Here is a 25,205-nt window from a genome sequence, read left to right as displayed (position 1 = left end):
TTTTCCAGTGACTGTACATTTGCTAACAAGATGCTGGGTAGAGGAAGCTTTACACCCTGATGCTTGAAATCCTCCCCTCCTCCTCCTCTTCTGGCGCCGGTGATGGCTGCTGACGTTTGTCCTCTGAACGGTGCTGTACCTGCTTTCCTGAGAGTCAAGTCCACCGAGTCTTTAGGGCGATCGTAAAATCGCTAGTTCTTTTAGACAGTTCAAAAGTGCATAAATTACAGGCTGCAGATTGCAGCAAATAGTTCAGTAGAAGTATATCTAGAAGTTTTGTGAGCTGCCTGCAAAATGCGCCATGTATCTCCAGCACTATCTTGGAAAGGAAAGAATGTTAAGACAGGCTGGCAGGTGAGGGTTCTAGAGTCAGAGAAACTGGCCCTTTGGCCCATCATGTCTATGCCAAGGCCCTCTAGTTTTATTCACCCCTACCATGGGAGACTCCAGCTACAAAAGACTTGTGGTCCCACCAGGTATATTAGGCTCGCCAGCCTGTAAATCTTTGCCTTGTCCTCACTACCCTCCTTAAAGGCACAATATTAGCCATCGTCCATTCTTCTGAGATCTCATCCACGCATTTAATTTTGCTGCAATTTCCTTCATCCCCAAATTTCACATGTCTGAGGTATGTTTTACTGGTACACTTGTGATCTGAAGTCTGTTTTACTGGTACAGTTGGTGATGGCCATGGTGTCAGGTCTGGACCAAGTAAGCCACCAGTTTAGACGGTGAGATCAGGTTAGTGGAGAGAGAGTGATTGGGTATGGAGGGCAGTTATGGAGAGGAGGGACAGAGATGTTGCAGGCATTGGGGAGGGGAGGGGAAGGTAAACGCAAGTTGAGAATGATTGCAGACTGGTGGGGGAGAATATATGTTCAAGAGCTTTATAGATGTCTGTTGAGTAGTGGGTAAAGGGGTAAAGGTAGTGGGGAGGATTGCTGAGAGATGCTGGGCAGGGGTGATGGTCAGATGGGAGCTGTGTGTAATGAAGGGCTGGCAGTGACCATGGTGGGTGATGGCAGAGAGTGATGGGAATGATTGAGAAGGGGAGGGAAGTTGAGGGATGTGGTGAGGGAGGGAATGAGAGGTAGAGAGGACTGCATGGGGTGAGAATATCTGCTCCAGGACTGAGCTGAAACCTGCACTCTGTTTCCAGGTGCTGATCCACAGAAGGTGAAACCACCAAAGGACAGTAAGTACCGAGGATGCTGATTGAAGGGGAGTTACGTTCTGTCAGGTATCTGAATGGTTTTCTCTGTTTGTGTGCTGCTTTGTCTGGAGGTTGGGAACAATATTTATCTGTGGATTTGGAGTGTCTGAGCACCAAAAAAAGACTTGTAAGTATTTTATAATTGTTTTCACTTTCTCTGACAGAAAGCTGCTTCTTTGATCTGCATGCATTCCCTGAAGAGGTCAGCACGTTCACCTCACCTGGATTCCCCAATTCCCCTTACCCTGCCAACTCCTGGTGCCAGTGGGTTATTCGGGCAGATCCCAACCATATCCTCGAACTCAAGTTTGTGACCTTTGACCTGGAAAATATTTGCCACAATGACTTTGTAGTGGTCTATGACTCTCTGAGTCCAATTGAAAAGCGCGAAATAACAGAGTAAGTAAAGAGCTATTAGGTGCCGGCAAATTCTCGTTTGGTTCACTATTCAGCAGCGTATTCCCTGAAATTCTGACCTTCAGAGACATTCAAAACTAAGTCTTAAAAAAAAAATCATTGCTCAGATATTGGAATCAATAAAAAAAGTATTTTAAGTTTTCTATATTAAATTTTAAACTGTGTGCTTAAAAGTTAATGATACCAACAGAAACAATGTAGCTGTTGCCCTCCAATGTAATCAGAAGGGAGTTATTCTCTTCGCCTTTTTAGGATTGCTATTTGCTGCCTCTTGGGACACACCGTCCAAGAGTCCAGTGCTGGAGTGTGAAGGAAGATGTGTAAGACCATAAGAAATAAGAGCAGAATTAGACCACCTGGCCCATTGAGTCTGCTCCACCATTTGATCATGGCTGATTTAGTATCCCTCTCAACCCCATTCTCCTGCCTTCTCTTTGTAACCTTTGACACCTTGACTTATCAAGAACCTATCAACCTCAGCTTAAGTATACCCAATAACTTGGCCTCCACACATGTCTGGGGCAATGAATTTTACGGATGCACCTCAGAAGAAATTCTTCTTCATCTGTTCTAAAGGGCTGCCCTCTGTTTTGAGGCTGTGTTCTCTGGTCGTAGACTCCTCCACTATTGGAAGCATCCTCTCCACATCCACTCTATATAGGTAGGTTTCAATGAGATCCTTCACCTCCAACTCGCTTCCCCCCCCCTCCCGTTCTTCCAAACTCCAGTGAGTACAAGCATAGAGTCATCAAATGTTTTTCATACATGAACCCTGTGAACAAACAGCAGTCAGCAGCATCAGACCTTCTGTCTTTATGTATGCGTGGAAGTTCCTGAACTTGATGGCACTTCTGGCAATATGCAATGTATCTGATCTTCTTTCTTCTCATTGTCAGGCGCTGTGGCGTATACCCTCCAACCAATGCACTCAAGTTAATATCTTCTCGCAACGTGATGCTGGTGACCTTGATGACAGATGACGATGAGAATTACCCAGGTTTCAAAGCAGAGTTCAGACAACTTCCAAAGAGAGGAGGTAAAATCTCTTCACGTGGGCACCCATGGGGAGGGGTGTGATCTCAGCCACAGATTGTGATTCGATTCGCAAACTTGACACAGAAGCTCAATCAGGATTCTGAACCTTCCCCACCGTTCAGTGTGAGCATGGCTGATCATTGAAATTCAGTGCTCTGTCCTGCGTTCTCCTGAATGTCCTTGAGCTCGTCAATTTCATCAACTTTCCCTCTGACTTCCAACCTGCCTTCATTTACTTGGTCCATCTCTGACATCTCTCTCCCTTTTCTCGATCTTTTTGTCTCCATTTCTGTAAATAGACTATTTACTGATATCTTTCACAAACCTACTCTCACAGCTATCTTTACCATATCTCTTCCTACCCTGATACTTGTAAAAATGCACAGCATCTGCATTGAGATGGAAACCAATGAAATGGAAACAATCCAATGAACATATTAAAATGTTCATCACGATGTTAAACAAAATTGAGGAAAGCGTTTTGCCCTGTTTAACTCCTCCAAAGATAAGGATTCCCCCAATCTCCACCACACCTGTTGGCAGGATGAGGCTTTCCATTCTAGAACATCTATGTGGGGTACTTTCCATTCTAGAACCCCTTTTTTTCAACAAACAGGGTTTTCCTTCAACCACTATTGATACTGCCCTCACTGCAATCTCCTCCATTTTCTACACCTCTGCCCTCACCCCATCGTTCTGTCCTTATAACAGGGATAGTTTCCTTTGTCCTTGCAGTACCTACCACCCCATGAGCTTCTGTATCCAGCATAGCATCCTCTGGAACTTAAGCCATCTCCAATGTGATCTTACTACCATGTACATCTTTCCTTCAACCCTTCTCGGCTTTCAGCAGGGATTGTAATCCATGTGATTCACTTGTCCACTCATCCCTCCAGGCACTTATCTCTGCAAGTGTGACAAGTGCGACACCTGCCCATTCATCTCCTCCTCCACCACCATTGAGGGCCTGAAATGGTCCTTCCAGGTGATGTGACAACTTCACCTGTAACTCTGTTGGGATCACCTATTGTATTTGGTGCTCCTGGTGTGGCAGCCTCTACATTGGTGAGAACAGATGTGGATTAGGGGACTGCTTTGTTGAGTATTTTTGCTCTGTCTGCCAAAAAAGGCAGGATTTCCCTGTGGCCATTCTGACATATCCATCTATGGCCGCCTCTATGTTAAAATGAGGCCAAAATCACGTTTGAGGAGTAACATCTCGTATTCTGTCTGGACAGCCTCCAACCTGACGGCATGAACATCGATTTCTCTAACTTCTGGTAATTTCTCCTCCACCCTTCTCTCTTTTTCCATTGCCTGTTCTGGTTACCCCCTCAGTCTTTCTCCTCACCCCCCTCTGGTACTCCTCCTACCCTTTCTTCCACGCTTCTCTGCCTTCTCCGATCAGATTTGCACCACTTCAGCCCTCATAAGACCATAAGACATAGGAGCAGAATTAGGCCATCTGGCTGATTCAATCATGGCTGATCCTGTTTTATGTTTTTTCTCCTCCTCAACCCCAGTTCCTGGCCTTCTCCCCATAACCTTTGACACCATGTCCAATCAAGAACCTATCAATCTCTGCCTTAAACACACCCAACGACTTGGCCTCCACGACTGCATGTGGCAACAAATTCCACAAATTCACCATCCTTTGGCTAAAGAAATTTCTCCACATCACTGTTTTGAAAGGGCGCCCCTCTATCCTGAGGCTGTGCCCTCTTGTCCTAGACTCCTCCACCACGGGAAACATCCTTTCCACATCTACTCTTTCTAGGCCATTCAACATTCGTAAGTTTCAGTGAATCCCCCTCATCCTTCTGAATTCCAGTGAGTACAGACCCAGAGCCATCAAACGTTCCTCGTATGATAACCCTTTCATTCCTGGAATCATCCTTGTGAACCTCCTCAGGACCCTTTCCAATGCCAGCACATCTTTTCTAAGATGAGGGGCCCAAAACTGTTCACAATATTCAAGGTGAGGCCTCACCAGTGCCTTATAAAGCCTCAGCATCACATCACTGCTCTTATATTCTAGACCTCTTGAAATGACTGCTAACATGGCCTTCCTCATCACCAACTCGAACTGCAAGTTAACCATAAGGTTCTGCACAAGGACTCCCAAGTCTCTTTGCATCTCAGGTTTTTGGATTTTCTCCCCATTTATAAAATAGTCTACACATTTATTTCTACTACTAAAGTACATGACCATGCATTTTCAACATTGTATTTCATTTGCCACTTTCTTGCCCATTTTCCTAATCTGTCTCAGCCCTTCTGCATCCTGCCTGTTTCCTCAACACTACCTGCTGCTCCCCAATCTTCGTATAATCTGCAAACTTGTCAACAAAGCCATCCATTCCATCATCTAAATCATTGATATACAGCATAAAAAGAAGTGGTCCCAACACCGACCCCTACTAGTCACTGGCAGCCAACCAGAAAAGGATCTTTTTATTCCTACTTGCTGCCTCCTACCAATCAGCCAATGCTCTAACATGTTAGTAACTTTCCTGTAATACCATGGGCTCTTAACTTGGTAAGCAGCCTCATGTGTGCCACCTTGGCAAAGGCCTTCTGAAAGTCCAAATATACAACATCCACTGCATCCCCTTTATCTATCCTACTTGTCAGCTCCTCAAAGAATTCCAACAGGTTCATCAGGTAGGATCTTCCCTGAAGGAAACCATGCTGACTAAGTACTATCTTGTCCTGTGTCACCAAGTACTCCATCACCTCATCCTTAACAATTGACTCCAACATCTTCCCAAGCACTGAGGTCAGGCTAACTGGTCTATAATTTCCTTTCTGCTGCCTTCCTCCTTTCTTAAAGGGTGGGGTGATATCTAATTCCAGTCCTCTGGCACCATGCCAGAGTCCAATGATTTTTGAAAGATCATTTCTAATGCCACCACAATCTCTAACACTACATCTTTCAGAACCCTAGGGTGCAGTTCATCTGGGCCAGGTGAATTATGTACCTTTAGGTCTTTCAGCTTGTTGAGCACCTTCTCTCTTGTAATAGTAACTGCACCCACTTTTCTTCCTTCACACACTGCAACATTAGGCATACTGCTAGTGTCTTCCACAGTGAAGACTGATGCAAAATACTCATTTAGTTCATCTGCAATCTCCTTGTCCCCATTATTATTTCTTCTGCTTCATTTTCTAGTGGTTCAATGCCCACTCTCATTTCTGTCTTATTTTTAACATACTTGAAAAAACTTTTCCTATTCACTTTGATATTATTTGCTAGCTTGCTTTCATATCACCTCGCAACTTCTTATTCATCCCTCCTCCCTCAGCTTCCTACCTCCCCCTTATGTACTTTCACCTATCACCTGCCAACTTGTATTCCTTTCTCCACCGCCCCCCCGCCCTTTCCAGTTCCAACGGAAGGTTCTCAGTCTGAAGCATTGACTGTTTATTCTCCTCCATAGATGCTGCCTGACTTGCTGAGTTCTTCCAGCATTTTGTGTGTGTTGCCGGGTGAATTTGATCATATTATGATCACTGGTTCCTAAGGGTTCTCTAATCTTAAGCTCTGTAATCATTTCCAGTTTATTGCACAACACCCAATCCAGAATAGTTGATCCCCTGAGCTGCTCTAAAATGCCATCTTGTAGACATTTTACAAATTCCCCCTCTTAGGATCCAGTAACCACCTAATTTTTTTCAATCTTTTTCCATATTATTATTCCCCATGATGAACGTAACATTGTCCTTTTAACGTGTCTTTTCTATCTCCTGTTGTAAATTGTAGCCCATATCTTTGCTACTGTTCGGGAGCCTGTACATGACTCCCATAGGGGCCTTTTTACCCTTGCAATTTCTTAGCTCTACCCACAATGATCCTATGTCATCTCTTTCTAATGATTTGATTTTTTTTTTTACCAACAGAACCATCCCACCCCCTCTGCCTACCTGCCTGTCCTTTCGATACAATGTGTATCCTTGAACATTAAGCTCCCAGCTATAATTTTCTTCCAGCCACAACTCACTGATGCCCACAACATCTTAGCTGCCAATCTCTAACTGCGTGACAAGATCATCTACCTTATTCCATTGTGTGCATTCAAATATAATACCTTCAATCCTGTATTCATCACTCTTTTCAATTTTGTTCCCCTTTTCCATGCATCTCATCTTGTTGACTGCAATTTTTCCCTATCATCAACCACTCCTTGCTAGGAGTCTCACTACACATTGGCTCTGTTTGTAAACCAACTACCTCATCCTCAGCACTATCACTTGAGTTCCCATCCCCCTGTCAGATAAGTTAAACCCTTCCGAACAGCTCTAGCAATCCTGCCCACAAGAATATTGGACCCCCTCAGGTTTAGTTGTAACCTGTCCCTTTCGTACAGTTTATAGAGGACATCTGCTTGTACTGCATAATGATATGCAAAGCCATAATGAGGTAGATTTTGCGATCCATCTTAGAGTCCATCTCATCATCCAAAGTGACTTTTCAGTAGATTTATTTATGTGGGATAGAAACTGTCCTTGAACCTGGTGGTGCAAGCTTTCAGGCTTCTGTATCTTCTTCCCAATGGGAGGTATGGGGGAGGTGGATGAATCCATAGTTTTATTTCTTTAGATTAAGGACCCTGGTTGGGATCAATTTTCTTGCTCTTTCCCAAGAATCCACATTCCACACTACGCAGAATAGTATGGCCCCTTCCCTAGTTTGTTTCTTGACTTATTAGATCCCCCTCCACGGTAATGTCCCTGGTGGTTCAACCAGTCTATTTGTACCTTAAAATCACTCCTAATTACAGTTGAGTCTTAATTGCAAATATCTCCTGTTTCCTGTGTTATCCCTGCTGTTTCAGGGTGCACAAACAGTCCCATCAACATTATCTGCCCCTTGATGATCTTTAGCTCCATTCTGACAGATCAATAATAGAGTTCTGAGATAAGACCGTAAGACCATAAGACAAAGGAGCAGAAGCTTTCTCACCATAACCTTTGATGCCTTGGCTACTCGGATACCTATCAATCTCTGCCTTAAATACATCCAATGACTTGACTTCCACTGCTGCCCGTGGTAACAAATTCCATAGATTCACCACCCTCTGACTAAAAAAAATTTCTTTGAATTTCTGTTCTGAATGGGCGCCCTTCAATCCTTAAGTCATGCCCTCTCGTACTAGACTCCCCCATCATGGGAAACAACTTTGCCACATCCACTCTGTCCATGCCCGTCAACATTCGAAATGTTTCTATGAGGTCTCCCCTCATTCTTCTAAACTCCAAGGAATACAGTCCGAGAGCGGGCAAACGGCCCTCATATGTTAACCCTCTCATTCCCGGAATCATTCTAGTGAATCTTCTCTGTAACCTCTCCAACGTCAGCACATCCTTTCTTAAATAAGGAGACCAAAACTGCCCACAGTACTCCAAGTGAGGTCTCACCAGCGCCTTATAGAGCCTCAACATCACATCCCTGCTCCTATACTCTATTCCTCTAGAAATGAATGCCAATATTGCATTCACCTTCTTCACCACCGACTCAACCTGGAGGTTAACTTTAAGGGAATCCTGTACGAGGACTCCCAAGTCCTGTTGCATCTCAGAACTTTGAATTCTTTCCCCATTTAAATAATAGTCTGCCCGTTTATTTCTTCTCCCAGAGTGCATAACCATACACTTTCCAGCATTGTATTTCATTTGCCACTTCTTTACCCATTCTTCCAATCTATCCAAGTCTCTCTGCAGCACTACCGGCCCCTCCCCCTATCTTCGTATCATCAGCAAACTTAGCCGCAAATCCATCTATTCCATAATCCAGATCGTTGATGTACAATGTAAAAAGAAGTGGCCCCAACACTGATCCCTGTGGAACACTACTGGTAACCGGCAACCAACCAGAATAGGATCCCTTTATTCCCACTCTCTGTTTCCTGCCAATCAGCCAATGCTCTATCCACATACGTAACTTTCCCGTAATTCCATGGGCTCTTATCTTGTTAGGTAGCCTCATGTGTGGCACCTTGTCAAAGGCCTTCTGAAAATCCAACTATACAACATCCACTGCATCTCCCTTGTCTAGCCTACTTGTAATTTCTTCATAATGTCCTTCCTCACTATTGTGCTCATTTCCTCTGTTGTTGTTGTTCCATCTTTTTACTAGTTCTTTGTTGATATTGAATATCTCTGTTCATTTCCTGTATGGAGCAGCGTTCTGTACTGTGTGTGGGATGTGGGAAGTCTGGGAACCTCCAATCTCCCAGATAACCACATCTGCACTAGGTGCACCGAGCTGCAACTCCTCAGAGAGCGTATTAAGGATCTGGAGCTGCAGCTCGATGACCTTTGGCTCATACAGGAGAATGGGGAGGTGATAGTCACCCCTAGCTTGTAGGAGGCAGGTAATTGGGTGACTGTCAGGTGAAGGAAGGGAAATGTACAGTCAGTGCAGAGTACATCTGTGCCCATTCCCCACAATAATAAATGTACCACTTTAGATACTGTTGAGGGGTCGACCTAGGGAGACAAGGTGAGGAGGTCCTGAAGAGAGATTTTAGGGAGCTAGGTAGAAAGCTGAAAAACAGGACCTCCAGGGTACTAATCTCTGGATTGCTGCCCATGCTACATGTCAGTGAGGGCAAGAATAGGATGATTTGGCAGATGAATGCATGCCATGAGGATCTAGTGCAGGGGGCAGGGGTTCAGATTTATGGATCATTGGGATCTGTTCCGGGGAAGATACGACCTGTACAAAAGGGATGGGTTACACCTGAACCCAAGAGGGTCCAATATCCTTACGGGCAAGTTTGCTAGAGTTATTTGGGGAGGGTTTAAACTAATTTGGCAGGAGGATGGGAACCAGAGTGATAGTGCTGAGGGTGGGTTAGTTGGTTTACAAACAGAGACTCCAAGCAAGGAGAGGCTGATGATAGGGCTAAATTGCAATCAACAGGATGAGTTGCAACGTAAAAGGTAGACAAAGTCGAAAAGGGTGAATACAGGATTTGGAGGAGTTATATTTGAATGCACGCAGTGTATGGAATAAGGTAGATGAAGTTGCAGCACAGTTACAGATTGACATTGAGCGCATCACTGAATCATGGCTGAAAGAAGATTATAGCTGGGAGCTTAATATCCAAGGATACATATTGTATCGAAAGGACAGGCAGGTAGGCAGAGGGTGAGGTGGCTCTGTTGGTTAAAAAATGAAATCAAATCATTGGAAAGAGGTGACATATGGTTGGAAAGTGTTGAATCATTGTGGGCAGAGCTAAGGAGCTGCAAGGGTAACAAGACCCTGATGGGAGTTGTATACAGACTCTCAAACAGCAGTAAGGACATGGGCTGTAAATTACAATTAGAAATAGAAAATACATGTCAAAAGGATAATGTTATGATAGTCAATATACAAGTAGATTGGAAAAATCAGGTTGGTACTGGATCCCAAGAGGGGGAATTTTTCGAATGCCTCTGAGATGGCTTTTTTTTTGGATCTTCTGTTGGCGTTTCTGTAGCTCTGGGGTTTTACAGGGTGGGGTTGCTAGCCCCTTGCCCAATCCTCTTCCTTTCACAGCTGGATTTGGAGTTGCAAAGGTGTTTAAGAGGCTCCTAAATCGGCACAGTGGAAATACAGAGAATGGAGTAATATGGACACTGTAGGCAAAAGGGAGTAGTCTCGTTAGTTATTTAAATACTAGTTTAATTATTTTGGGATAACACTATGCTGAAGGACCTGTTCCAGCGCTGTACTGTTCTATGTTCTGTGTTACTGTGTTTCCACATGCACCCTTCCTACTGCTGGGTACTGGGGGAAAAATCTGGCTGTCCCACCTGATGGCTGAGTCCTGGCTGGGTGGGCTTAACGGGTTGGTGATTGGTTTCCACTGCGCATGCATTCATTAGCCAATTCCACGTTTGAAATCAGCAGCAATTTCCAATTCATTTAATCTCTGTGAGGTCATTTTGCCAAATAAAATCTATCTCTGAGGAACAAACAGTCTACTGAAGGAGCTCAGCAGGTTGAACAGCATCTGTGAGAGGAAAGGAATTGACACCATTTTGGGTCAACACACTGCACCAGATCTTCCTGTGGAATACTGGCTCAGCCATCAATGACCCTCAGTGTCCCTAGCCCAGGTCAACATGTTTCTGTGGCAGTGCTGAATTTGATTACATTTCTTTATATGATACTTTACTGGGAACAAAAATACAAATGCTGAATTGTGTTGAGCTTCTTACAGCTGGATATTGGGAGCTCACCAGGGCCTCCCTGAGATTTGATTAGTGCAACTCCTGCTGTTGATCTTGTTTGCTGTTGTGACTCTGCTTTTGGAATCCATGTGTCTCTGTTCCTGTACTGATGTGTAAGCTGCCCTTCACTAACCAGAAAGGTCACTTATTTCTGACAGAGTGCAATGAGATACTGGAAGGATCTGGGAACATCTCTTCCCCCTATTACCCAGCATATTACCCTCCGCGAGCAGACTGCACCTGGACTTTGAGGGTAAGTTTGAATCATGATGTTGTCACTCCTCTTTCTTACTCCATTGTATCTGCTGTGTGACAGTCCAGTTAGCAACCGATGCACTCAGAGTCATACAGCACGGAAGTAGTATCTTTCAAATGTTTTAATTGTACCCACCTCTACCACTTCCACTGTCAGTTCATTCCATTTACTTACCACACTCCCTTTGGAAAAAGTTGCCCTGTGGGTTGTCCTACTAAATCTTTGCCCTCTAGTTCTGTAAGGCCGTACGACACAGGAGCAGAATTATGATATTCAGCCCATTGAGTCTGTCATCCAATCACAAACGATTTATTATCCCTCTCTGCCCCATTCTCCTGCCTTCTCCCCGTAACCATTGACACCCTGTCTAATCAAAAACCTATTAACCTCTGCTTTGAATGAACACAATGATTTGGTCTCCACAACCATCTGTGGCAATGAATTCCACAGATTCATAACACTCTGGCTAAAGAAATTCTCCCTCATTTCTGTTCTACGTGGACATTCCTCCATTCTGAGGCTATTAAGAAGCATCCTCTCCACATACCGTCTGTCTAGGCTTTTCAATATTCAATAGATTTTTGATTCCCAAACTCTGGGAAGAAAATTGTGTGCATTCACTATGTCCTCATGATTTTTTTTCCAGATTTGAGATTGTTTAATGTCATTTCCTGTACACAAGTGTAAAGGAGAACAAAATTATTAATCCGGATCCAATGCAGCACAAAAAAACACAATGCCCATAAATACATAAGACAGCTTAGTGATTGTCCATAAAGTGATGTTAGGCACAGGGGTGTCTGTACATAAGGTGACTGACAGAAAATGATAAAGTAGTAGTGGTTGGGGTGTGGAGGGGTGGGTTAGTGGGTGCAAGTGTTAATCAGCCTTACTCTGTGGGGAAAGTACTTGTTTTTGAGTCTGGTGGTCCTGGTATGGATGCTATGGAGTCTCCTCCCTGATGGGAGTGGGACAAACAGTCCATGAACTTCATGATATTACTGGCCCTTTTCCGGCATCTTTCTGTATATATGTCCTTGGTGGCGGTTAGGCTGGTGCTGGTGACACACTGAGTAGTTTTGACTACCCGTTGTAGAGCACTCCTGTCCGCTGCACTGGAGTTTCCGTACTATGCAGTGATGCTTCAAGATCATTCTTCAGTCTCCTACGTTACATTGGGAAAAAACCTGGAATAAAAACAGAAAATGCTGGGAATATGCAACAGTTTAGGCAACTGAACTAAAATTTTAAGTGGGTGCACTTTCATCAGAATGAACAATATAAGAATGAAATAAGCTTAAGAAAGTTTTATGAATGTGAAAAAGAATTGATGAAGGGTGCAGAGAGGAACCAGGAGTGACTGACTGTCACAAGGGATGAGGTTTCACTTGTGCATCAGAGAGACTGAAATGTGAAGAGCCAAGAGAGGGGAGAGAAAACGAGTGTTGGAAATGTGAGCTGCAGGACTGTGTGACTGAAGTTGTGGAGTTTTGAGGGCCGTGTCAGAAGGTGGACCTGCTGCTCCTTGAGCTTTGTTAGTCTGCAGGAAGTCGAAGAGAAAGAGGTCAGACAGGAATGGTGAATTAAAATTACTGGACGCTTAGGTTAGCCCTCTGCAAAGCAGAAAAACAATCTGCATTTGATTACTTCAGAGTAAATGTGATCATATGAAGAGTGCCGAATGTAGTACACTGGATTAACAGGTGCAGTGAATCACTGCTTCATCTGTTAGAGTCCCTGAGCCACAGGAAGGAAGAATGTGAATTGGCCATTGTTGTAATTCCTTTGGTTGAATGGGAAGATGGAGGAGTGTGGGTTTTGATGTTGACACAAGTGGTCCAGAACTTAAAAATGAGGGTAGGGGAAGGTGTGTCTGATGGGATTGGAAATGACAGGACTTTACTCGTGAATTTGGAGGTTGGTACGGACAGCCATTCTGGGTGGGAGCAGAGGGTGACAGTGAAAAGATAAAAGGATAGAACAGTCGCTGTTGAGAGCCTTGCCAAGTATGGTTGTGCCCTGACATCTGACAGAAGAAGTGGGAGAAAGGCATTGGGGCTCTGGGGATGCAGGGTGGGAGTGAGTTGCTGTGAGAGTCCATTACCTCTCCTTTGACTTCACACCCTCCTGAAGTCCGTTACGACTGTGCTTACCATATTTACGTCCTGTGCAGACATTGCAATGATGTCATTACAACTTTGAGGTGCCAGGTAACTGGAAGACAGGGAATGTGATACCTTGTGCCCTGTGGGAGTAGGTGTAAACCACGCAAACTGGTTAGTTATTCCAGTCTTGCTGGTAGAAAGTTATTGAAAAAATTCTGAAGGGCAAATTAGTTGATATTGAGAAAAGCAGGAATTAATCAAAGACTGGCTTTCTGTAAGTCATACCTGGACCTTTCCTGGGTCACCAGTCCTGAATGCGACTAACTTGCCCACTTCTATCATGTCACACCCTCCGTTGTCGCCCTCTGTTGTCACCCTCTGACCTCTATTATATAACCATATAACAATTGCAGCACAGAAACAGGCCATCTCAGCCCTTCTCGTCTGTGCCGAACTCCTACTTTCACCTAGTCCCATCAACCTGCACTCAGCCCATAACCCTCCATTCCTTTCCTGTCCATATAGCTATCTAATTTAACTTTAAATGACAACATCGAACCTGCCTCAACCACTTCTGCTGGAAGCTCGTTCCACACAGCTACCACTCTCTGAGTAAAGAAGTTCTCCCTCATGTTACCCCGAAACTTTTGCCCTTTAACTCTCAACTCATGTCCTCTTGTTTGAATCTCCCCCACTCTCAATGGAAAAAGCCCATCCACGTCAACTCTATCTATCCCCCTCATAATTTTAAATACCTCTATCAAGTCCACCCTCAACCTTCTATGCTCCAAAGAATAAAGACCCAACTTGTTCAACCTTTCTCTGTAACTTAGGAGATGAAACCCAGGCAACATTCTAGTAAATCTTATCTGTACTCTCTCAATTTTGTTGACATCTTTCCTATAATTCGGTGACCGGAACTGTACACAATACTCCAAATTTGGCCTTACCAATGCTTTGTACAATTTCAACATTACATCCCAACTCCTGTACTCAATGCTCTGATTAATAAAGGCCAGTATATCAAAAGGTTTCTTCACCACCTTATCCACATGAGATTCCACCTTCAGGGAACTATGCACCATTATTCCTAGATCCCTCTATTCTACAGCATTCTTCAATGCCCTACCATTTACCACGTATGTCCTATTTTGATTAGTCCTACCAAAATGAGCACCTCACATTTTTCAGCATTAAACTCCATCTGCCATCTTTCAGCCCACTCTTCTAACTGCCCTAAATCTCTCTGCAAGCTTTGAAAACCTACTTCATTATCCACAACTCCACCTACCTTAGTATTATCTGCATACTTACTAATCCAATTTAACACCCTATCATCCAGATCATTAATGTATATGACAAACAACATTGGACCCAGTACAGATCCCTGAGGCACACCACTAGTCACCGGCCTCCAATCTGACAAACAGTTATCCACCACTATTCTCTGGTGTCTCCCGTCCAGCCACTGCTGAATCCATTTTACTACTTCAATGTTAATACCTAATGATTGAACCTTCCTAACTAACCTTCTGCATGGAACCTTGTCAAAGGCCTTACTGAAGTCCATACAGACAACATCCACTGCTTGTCAACTTTCCTAGTAACCTCTTCAAAAAAAAATTCAATAAGATTTGTCAGACATGACCTTCCACGCACAAATCCATGTTGACTGTTCCTAATCAGACCCTATCTATCCAGATAATTATATATACCACCTCTAAGAATACTTTACATCAATTTACCCACCACTGATGTCAAACTCATAATTGCTAGGTTTACCCTTAGAACCCTTTTTAAACAATGGAACAACATGAGCAATACGCCAATCCTCCGGCACCATCCTCGTTTCTAATGATATTTTTGAAATATTTCTGTCAGAGCCCCTGCTATTTCCACACTTAACTTCCCTAAAGGTCCTAGGGAATATCCTGTCAGGACCTGGAGACTTATCCACTGTTATATTCCTTAGAAGCACCAGTGCTTCCTCTTCTTTAATCATCATAGTTTCTATAACTACCATACTTGTTTCCCTTACCTTACACAATTCAATATCTTTCTCCTTAGTGAATACCAAAGAAAAGAAATTGATCAAAATCTCCCCCATCTCTTTTGGCTCCACATATAGCCGTCCACTCTGATTCCCTAAGGGACCAATTTTATCCCTCACTCTCCTTTTGCTATTAATATAACTGTAGAAACCCTTTGGATTTATTTTCACCTTACTTGCCAAAGCAACCTCATATCTTCTTTTAGCTTTTCTAATTTCTTTCTTAAGATTCTTATTACATTCTTTATATTCCTCGAGCACCTCATTTACTCCAAGCTGCCTATATTTATTTATTTTTTTAAAAATATAATTTTTATTGAATTTTCAAAAAGAATACATGAAAAAAAAGAATCTACCCTCCCCCCCCATATATAGTCCTACCTAAAAAGAAAGGAAAAGAAAAAAAAAGAAAAGAACCGCCTGGGTATTAGAAGGTTTCCACATGCTCCATGGGATTCAAAATGAATTTGGTATAATTATTCGTTACTTTCCCCAAGTGACCAAAGTCTTTATCGGAGCACTTAAATATGCCATCCTATCTTTTTTAAATAAGGGCGCCAAATATTCAAAAATGTTACATATTTATCTCTTAAATTATAAGTAATTTTTTCGAGTGGAATAGAACTAGCCATTTCATTATTCCAACGATCCATACTTAAATACGAATCAGATTTCCAAGTAACTGCTATAGTCTTCTTAGCTACTGCCAATGCAATTTTTATAAATCCTTTCTGATATTTATTCAATTTAAGTTTCGGTTTTATCCCTTCAATATTACCTAATAAAAATAATACAGGGTTATGTGGAAATTGAATTGCAGTAATTTGTTCCAATAAGATTCTTAAATTTATCCAAAAGGGTTGAATTTTAAAACAAGACCAAGTAGAATGTAAAAAAGTACCAATTTCTTGATTACACCGAAAACATTTATCAGATAGATTTGAATTTAATCTATTTATTTTTTGCGGTGTAATATATAATTGATGTAAAAAATTATATTGTACTAATCTAAGTCGAACATTTATTGTATTTGTCATACTGTCAAGACAAAGTCTTGACCAATTTGTTTCATCAATAATAATATTCAGATCTGTTTCCCATTTTTGCTTTGACTTATGGGTTCCTTGTTTAATTGTCTGTTCTTGAATCAAATTATACATACAAGAAATAAATTTTTTAATTTTCCCTTTTTGAATTAAAATTTCAATTTCTTTTTTTTTAATTTTATTTTTATTTGGACAAGGAATTCACAATTATATACTTTTTTCACACATATAACCTTTTCCATTTTTTTATATGTATAAAACTACAATTATTTATACATTCTTAAGTACACATTGAGATGATATAAAAGGAAAATAAACATTTAAATAGATAATTATGTACTGTGGTAAATCTAACTTATTAGGCTAAGTAATGAAATTAGTTGTTAAGAAAAATGGTAATAATAGTTTCCATACAACCCTTCTGGACCATTTCCACTGGTCCAAAATGTTGCATACAAGCCTATATACCAACCATTGTAGGTGTTTATATCCCAATTTGTTCGTGCTTGTTCCTGCCCGCAGACATAATTATCCAATCCCTATGTACTTATTTACTTAATTTTTTCATTTTTTTTATCCCTTTCCCAAATCTTTCCCTTTACTTGTGTTAATTCTCTATTTTCCAAAAAAAAAACAACAAACATTTAGACTAGGGGTGCTTACGTTAGCAATATTACTGTGTTGATGAGAAGAGCAATATAAATCATTAGGAGAGTCATCTAAAGTCTGCTCGCATTGGGGTTATATATTCAATCCATTTATTCCAGATTTGATAAAATGTTTCTTTTTGAGTTCTCAGGGAGTAAGTCAACTTTTCCATTTTAAATATTTCCAAGATAATTTCGTACCAATCTTCTAATGTAGGTGGTATTGGATTTAGCCATTTTCTAGTGATTGATTTCTTACTTTAAAATTTCAATTTCATTAGGTTTTGGCAAAAACATTGTTTGACCCAGCTTACCTTTTAAGTAAGCCCTTAATTGAAAGTAACAGAAGAAAGTATTATTAGATATTTTATATTTATCCTTTAATTGTTCAAATGACATCAATATACCTCATTCAAAACAATCTCCTATAAATTTAATCCCTTTTTGGTACCAATTATATAAAAGTTGATTGTCCATTGTAAAAGGAATAAGTCTGTTTTGGAACAAAGGTCTCCTTGCTAATAGAGATTTCTGTGTTTCATTATCAACATTTATCTTATTCCATAGATCAATCAAATGTGTTAATATAGGAGATTCTTTCTTTTCCCGTATCAATTTAGATTCCCATTTATATATAAAGTCTTCAGGTCTATTTTCTCCTATCTTGTCTAGTTCTATTTTAATCCATGCTGGTTTTCGATCATCGAAGAAAGATGCAATAAATCTAAGTTGATTTGCTTTATAATAGTTTTTAAAGTTTGGAAGTTGTAACCCTCCTAACCCAAATTTACATGTCAATTTTTCCAATGATATTCTTGACATTTTACCTTTCCAAAGAAATTTTCTCACACATTTATTTAACTCTTGAAAAAATTTCTGTGGCAATTGTATTGGTAATGTTTGAAACAGATAGTGTAATCTAGGAAATATATTCATTTTTACAACATTGACTACCTACTAATGTTATTGGTAATATCATCCATTTGTCAAGATCTTCTTGAATTTTTTTCAATAGTGGTAAATAATTAAATTTATATAAATTCTTTAGATCATTATCAAGTCTTATACCTAAATATTTTATACCATTTGCCGGCCATCTAAATTGGGTTACTAATCGACATTGACTATAGTCTCCTTTAGTAAGAGGTAAAATTTCACTTTTATCCCAATTTATTTTGTAACCTGATACCTTCCCATATTCATCCAATCTAGAAGATAATTTATGTAACGAATATTGTAGATTTGTTAAATAGATCAAAACATCATCGGCAAAAAGATTAATTTTATATTCCTCCTGATTAACTCTAAAACCCATAACATCTGGATCAATTCTAATTAGTTCTGCTAATGGCTCTATCACCAATACAAATAAAGCAGGTGATAGTGGACAACCTTGTCTGGTTGACCTTTTTAACTGGAATGGTGTTGAAATTTGAGAGTTTGTCACCACTTTAGCTTTAGGGTTAGAATTTAAAGTTTTAATCCAATTTATAAAAGATGTTCCTAACCCATATTTTTCTAGTACTTTAAATAAAAAATCCCATTCTAATCTATCAAATGCTTTTTCTGCATCCAAAGCTACTACTATACTCTTCTCATCCCTTTTTTGTGCCAAATGAATTATACTGAGTAGCCGAGTTACATTGTCTGCCAATTGTCTATTTTTAATAAATCCTGTTTGATCCATATGTATTAATTTTGGTAAATATTTAGATAATCTATTCGTTAAAATTTTTGCTATTATTTTATAATCCGTAATCAATAAAGAAATAGGCCTATATGATGCTGGTTTCATAGGATCTCTGTCTTTTTTTGGCAATACTATTACAATCGCTGTTGAAAAAGATTCTGGAAGTTTATGTATTTTTTCTGCTTGACGTATTAGTTCCATAAAAAGAGGAAATAATAAATCTTTAAATTTTTTATAAAATTCAGGTGGAAAACCATCTTCTCCTGGAGATTTATTACTTTGGAGTGATCCTAAAGCTTCTTCAACTTCTTTTAATGTAAAAGGCATATCTAATCCCTTCTGTTCTTCCAAATTCAATTTTGGAAGAGAAACTTGTGATAAGAACCTTTCTATCTCATTAACATCATTTTGGGATTCTGATTGATATAATTCAGAATAGAAATTTTTAAAAGTTTCATTTATTTCAAGAGGTTTATAAGATATTTTATTTGCCCTTGTTCTAATTGCATTTATTGTTTTGGAAGCTTGTTCTGTTTTCAACTGCCAGGCAAGAATTTTATGTGCTCTCTCACCTAACTCATAATACCTTTGTTTAGTTCTTATAATTGCTTTTTCCATTCTATATGTCTGAAGCGTATTATATTGTAACTTCTTATTGACAAGTTGTTTTTGTTTTTCTTCTGACATATATCTTTGAGATTCTTTTTCTATTTTTGTAATCTCTTTTTCCAATTGATCTAGTTCTGCCATATATTCTTTCTTAATTTTAGATGTATAACTTATTATCTGGCCCCTAAGATGTGCTTTCATCGCATCCCATAATATAAATTTATCATCCACTGAATGAAAATCTGTATCCAATAAAAATTGAATCTGCTTTTTCATAAAATCACAAAACTCTTGATGTTTTAATAATATTGAATTAAATCTCCATCTATAAGCCACTTCTTCCTTATCAGCCATTATTATTGTCATTAATAAAGGGGAATGATCTGATAATATTCTTGCTTTATATTCCATATTTTTCACTCTGTGTTGAATATGCACTGATAATAGAAACAAATCTATCCTTGAAAAAGTTTTATGTCTGTGGGAGTAGAACGAATAGTCTCTTTCTTTGGGATTGATTCTTCTCCATATATCAATCAGATTTAAATCCTTCATCAATGATAAAGTTAAATTTACTACCTTCGATTTTATAACAGTCTTGGTTGATCTATCTAAGACTGGGTCTAAGCAAAAATTAAAGTCTCCTCCAATTAATATTTTTTCATGCGCATCCGCCAAATTCAGAAAAGCTTCTTGTATGAATTTTGCATCATTTTCATTTGGTGCATAAATGTTCATAAAAGTCCATAATTCAGAGAAAAGTTGACAATGTATAATCACATATCTCCCCGCAGAATCAATTATTACATTTTGTATTCTAATTGGTAACGTTTTATTGATCAAAATTGCTACTCCCCTCGCTTTTGAATTAAATGAAGCCGCAACAACACTACCCACCCAATCTCTCTTTAGTTTCTGATGTTCTGTTTCCGTTAGGTGCGTTTCCTGTAAAAAAGCTAAATCTATCTTCATTTTTTTAATATGTGTTAAGATTCTTTTTCTTTTCACTGGTCCATTAAGCCCGTTAACATTAAAACTCAAAAAATTCAATAAATTAGTCATTATTCTTCACAAAGTTACTCCAATCTAAAACATTATTTATCTTCTCAACTTTCATAGTTCCTTGGGGAATCTCTTTAAACTTCACCATGTTGCTATGTGTCTCCCTCCCAACCTTCCAGGCAGAAAGAAAAAAGAAGAAAGAAAAAGTACAAAAAAAGAAAAAACAAAATACCCCCCCCCACTAATGTTGTGAACGAAAGGATACACAACACTACCCCCCTCCATTTTGCGGGTCGTGGCAAAAGCCACGCTTGCACACATGACTAGCGTAGCAATCGATCAGTGCTTCTTCCAGCTCCCCCGCAACAAAAAAAAACATATATATATAAACAAAATTAGTATTACTATTCCCAACTAATATTCCTCCAGTTTTAACCTTTCTTACCCCCCTCGTATAATTAATAATATATTTATACATTCATCCAGCTTCAAAAATCCATCAAGTCCATTCTTTAACCCAATCTTCATCTTCATCTGTCTCGCTCTCCTAGGTTTGTTCTTGTGTCTGGTGAGTTTTCAGAGAATCTCGCACAAACTGCTCTGCTTTCTGATAATCATCAAAAAATCTTTTTTCTCCACCAGACAAAAAAAATCTTCAAAGTTGCAGGATAACGCAGTGTAAATTGATAACCATGCTCCCATAGGGTTTTTTTTCACTGGATTAAATTTCTTCCTTCTCTTCAAAAGTTCGTAACTTATATCAGGATAGAAAAAAACTTTGTTCTCTCCAATTATCAATGGCCCTTTTCTATCTTTGGCAGCTCGAGCAGCTGCCTGTAGAATCCTTTCCTTGTCTTGAAATCTTAAGAATTTTATTAAAATCGATTGTGGATATTGGTCATCTTTTGGTTTTGGTCTTAGAGCTCTATGTGCCCGCTCAATTTCAATTGATCGAACCTCCTCTTCCATTTGCAAAACATCCGGGATCCATCTTTGAAAAAATTCTATTGCTTTATCTCCCTCCATACCTTCTTTAAGACCAGCAATTTTAATATTATTACGTCTACTAAAATTTTCCAACATGTCCACTTTCTCCAAGAGTCGGTTTCTTTCCGAATTCCAGACAAGCAAATCATTTTCTGTTTTTTCCACTCTATCATTCATATGCCCCATTGCTCTTTCCATCTTCTGAAGCTTCTTATCCATTTTGTCCTGTCTTGCCATAACTTCATCATAGCACATCTTCGTATCTCTAAGTTCTTCTCTTACTTTTCTTAATTCAGCCGTTAATTGCAATATAGCTTCTCTCATATCACTATCTTATCCTTTACTTCCAATCGCTTCCAGTTCTTCCTCCTCTTCTTCATCTATGTTCTCTGCAGAATCCAATTCTGATTCTGAGTCATTTTCAATTGCAGTGGCTGTCGGTTCTTGTAGTTTGCGTTGTGTCGATTTTATCATGCGCTCTTCTTTGCGCATGCGCAGTACCGGTGTCTTCTTCAAAGAAGCCGTTGCCACCGCCGTTGCTCCCTGTTCTACCGAAGGAGATCCAACCCGAGTCCGAGGCTCCATCGTTGCAGTAGGCCCTTTTTTCTTCCCGTCTCGCGGCTGCTTCGCAACAGCAGACTTCTTTTGTTGCGGTTTAGGAGGCATATCGTAAAGTAATCTTACAAAGTTTATAAGTAGTTTTCAGAAAATATTTACTAACTTTGTTTTGTTTAAACGGTACTTTACTGACTTGTTGCGGGAGAGCTGGATTTACACGTCTCAATCCCACGTCATCACGTGATGCCCCCCCTGCCTATATTTATTGTAGATCTCTCTCTTTTTCCGAACCAAGTTTCCAATATCCCTTGAAAACCATAGCTCTCTCAAACTTTTAACCTTTCCTTTCAACCCAACAGGAATGTAAAGATTCTGTACCCTCAAAAGTTCACCTTTAAATGACCTCCATTTCTCTATTACATCCTTCCCATAAAAGAAATTGTCCCAATCCACTCCTTCTAAATCCTTTCGCATCTCCTCAAAGTTAGCCTTTCTCTAATCGAAAATCTCAACCCTGGGTCCAGCCCTATCCTTCTCCATAATTATATTGAAACTAATGGTATTGTGATCACTGGATCTGTTGCCAAACCAGTTCTGAATATAAATTGCTGGCTTGGACCCCATGGACTCTAACCCTTTGGAACAGTCTTTCATCTGGGAACTTGTCAAAGACCTATTCAAGGCCATGTAAACTGCATCTGCTGTATTGTCCTCATTAATGTCCTTTGTAATTTCCTCAAAAAGAGGAACTTTTTTTGCCTTTGTTGTGCAAATGTGTCTTTTCTTCAGAAGTCTTACATTATTTTGTGTTTTACCTTTTGACTTTGGCCCTCCTGGATGTGATCCCTTTAACTCATCAAAATTACTCCTCCAGTGATGTTTGTCGTGTACTATATCCACAACAATTCCTGTTGCCCAAGTGCTCTAACCATGTCCCACCTGCCCCTCTGTTCCTTTGTCTTCAACACATCTTTTGCTAGGGAAGATCTCTTGGCGTTGTGGAAGAATTCCTCATCATTGCTTTATGAGGGAGATGAATTATGTCTCCCTCATAAATCATTGGTTAAGTGCTGGACATTTGTTTTTCTCATCCCTGATACTTGGAGTTCTGTTTTATCACAGTGTAGGATGGGTTGGTTGTGCTGGAGAGCGTGTCAGGAGTTTTACCCAGGATGTTGTCTGGACTGGAGAGCCTCAGTTACAGGGAGGCACTGGACGGGCCGAGCTTGTTTTCCCTGCTGCGCCATTGACTGAGTGGTGATCTGATATAAGTGTACGACGCACATAGATAGGGTAGGGAGTCAGAATTTTTTTCTCATAGCTGATGTATCATAAGCAAGAGGGCATAGGTTTAATGTGAGAGGAGGAAGTTTAAAGTAGATCTGAAGGGCAAGTTTTACTGATGTTTAGAGTGCAGTGCCAGAGGAGATGTTGGAATCAGATACAATTACTATGTTCAAGCAACATTTAGGCAGGCATTTAAATGAGCTGACTTCGGTTCTTTGCTGGAATGGGACCAGCTCTCGGGGTTTCATGACCGACCATTGTTGTTCAGCACGTAAAGCGCTTGGCCTAAGAGTCTGGCTCAGATTTGGGTGCCTAGGGTCTCGGGGCTCTGGAGACGGGTGGATCGAGGGTCAGTGTCACGGCAGGAGACCCATGTGTTGTCGGGGGCCGGGAGGGGGGGCATGTGGGGATATCTGCTGTGTGCCTGGAGACCTGAGATCTTCTGGCACAGAGCTCGAAAAAAGCGATGTAACAGACTTTTAACATTGCAAACCAGCGAGTTGTTTGTTATGTCTCCCCGCTTGCTGGGAAAACAGAGACATCTCTTTCTCCCTGATTAGGGAAAGAGAGAACCTGTGGTGTGTCGTATACCAGGTGAAACGCGAAGTCTTTGGATTACTTTGCTATTGCTTTGCTCATGCTTGAGTGCTTGGTGGTGGTGCTGAAGCCTTTTGTTTGCTGGTGGGGCAAGGGGAGATTGTTGCTTGCGGCCGCTTATGTGCAGGAGAGAGGAGTTGGGGGGGTACTGTAGGATTCTAACATTTAACTGTTGTTCATTCTTTGGGACACTCCTCTGTTTTTGTGGATGGTTGTGAAGAAAAAGAGTTTCAAGATGTATATTGTATACATTTCTCTGACATTAAATGTACCCTTGAAACCTCTGAATGGATGGATGTGTGTCCAGTTTGGGTAAACGGGATTAGTGTAGATGGGCAGAAAGATCTGCATGAGTGTGCTGGGCCAAAGGATCTGTTTGCCCTTCTTCAACCCTCGGTCACTCCATCCCTTTCCAATGCTACAGCTGGTTCTTTGAACAATGCTCCTCTGTTTTCAAGATTCAGGTTTGTTTATACGTATACATTAGACGTGCAGACAAATGCATCATTTGCACTACAACCAACAAACCCAAAGGTGTGCTGGGGGAAGACTAAGTGTTGCCACACATTCTGGCACCAACATAGCATGCCCACAATGAACAGAAAAACAGTACAGAGCACAACAAGCAGCAAAAACGAGCCTCGTTCCTTCCTCGCGCAGATGCATGTAGTCCTTTCACCCCAGCACAGGCCTTGGAGCTGCAGACACCAACTTTTGACTTCCACAGCGACTTGCAGAGATTCACAGACTTGGTTCTGAGCCTCAAACCTCAGCGTCCATCCCAGGGCACATTGATCACCAAACACAAGGCCTTAAACTCCATTTTCGCTGATGGCAGGCCCCTAAACACTGGGCCTTGAACTTTGGTCGCATTGATTCGTGATCCCTGGGGGTCAATGAAACTGGTTCCTTCTGCCCTTTCCTTTCTGATTATCTGTCTTTCCTGAATATGTGTCGGCCAAGGTTATTAATTTTTAAATCTTCCTTTGCTTAGTGCTGCATCATAGATCCACGTGTAACCTGCCTGAAGCTCACTAACCTTATTAATTTTGTCACCTTGCATATTCTGTATCAACCCTGGGTTGCTCTTTATTTGCCTCATTCCTACTGTTGTTTACATTTCCTAGTTCTCACTGCATGGTTTTTGTCTGTAATACTCACCTCTTGTTTTAGCAATGGTGACAGGAAATATGTCCATTGTTCAACATTGTTCAACATTGTTCAACAAGGCCTTTACTTTGTCCCAGAACAGGTGACAGCGGAAATGTACAGTGCCTTGTAAAAGTATTCAGCTCCAACCCTTTGTTCACATAAATGAGTAACCAGGGGTTTTCATCAATTTAATTGATATTTGCATGCTCCTTTTTCTTCCATAGTAGACCCCAAAAAACAGGGAGAATTGTAAAGCATGAGAAACCAAAAATTAAAAAGCTGTAATGTTAGCAATTCAAAAGTATTCATCCCCCTTTGATCAGTACTTAGT

General features: G+C 40.6%; 1 protein-coding gene across 7 annotated transcripts in view; it reads left to right on the top strand.

The window, feature by feature from the left end:
- Positions 1 to 25,205, top strand: part of LOC134340988 (suppressor of tumorigenicity 14 protein homolog) — a 176,142-nt gene that overhangs the window by 61,598 nt on the left and 89,339 nt on the right. For all 7 annotated transcript variants that reach the window (XM_063038649.1, XM_063038648.1, XM_063038645.1 and 4 more), the window contains exons 6-9: positions 1,160 to 1,195; positions 1,378 to 1,612; positions 2,527 to 2,666; positions 11,047 to 11,141. In XM_063038649.1, coding sequence (XP_062894719.1) covers positions 1,160 to 1,195; positions 1,378 to 1,612; positions 2,527 to 2,666; positions 11,047 to 11,141 — 506 coding nt within the window. The remainder of the gene's footprint in view (positions 1 to 1,159; positions 1,196 to 1,377; positions 1,613 to 2,526; positions 2,667 to 11,046; positions 11,142 to 25,205) is intronic.

This window comes from Mobula hypostoma, chromosome X2, assembly GCF_963921235.1.
Source record: "Mobula hypostoma chromosome X2, sMobHyp1.1, whole genome shotgun sequence".
Classification (NCBI taxonomy): domain Eukaryota; kingdom Metazoa; phylum Chordata; class Chondrichthyes; order Myliobatiformes; family Myliobatidae; genus Mobula; species Mobula hypostoma.
The sequence above is the reverse complement of the archived record's forward strand: the minus strand, read 5'-3'. Positions and strand labels throughout refer to the sequence as shown.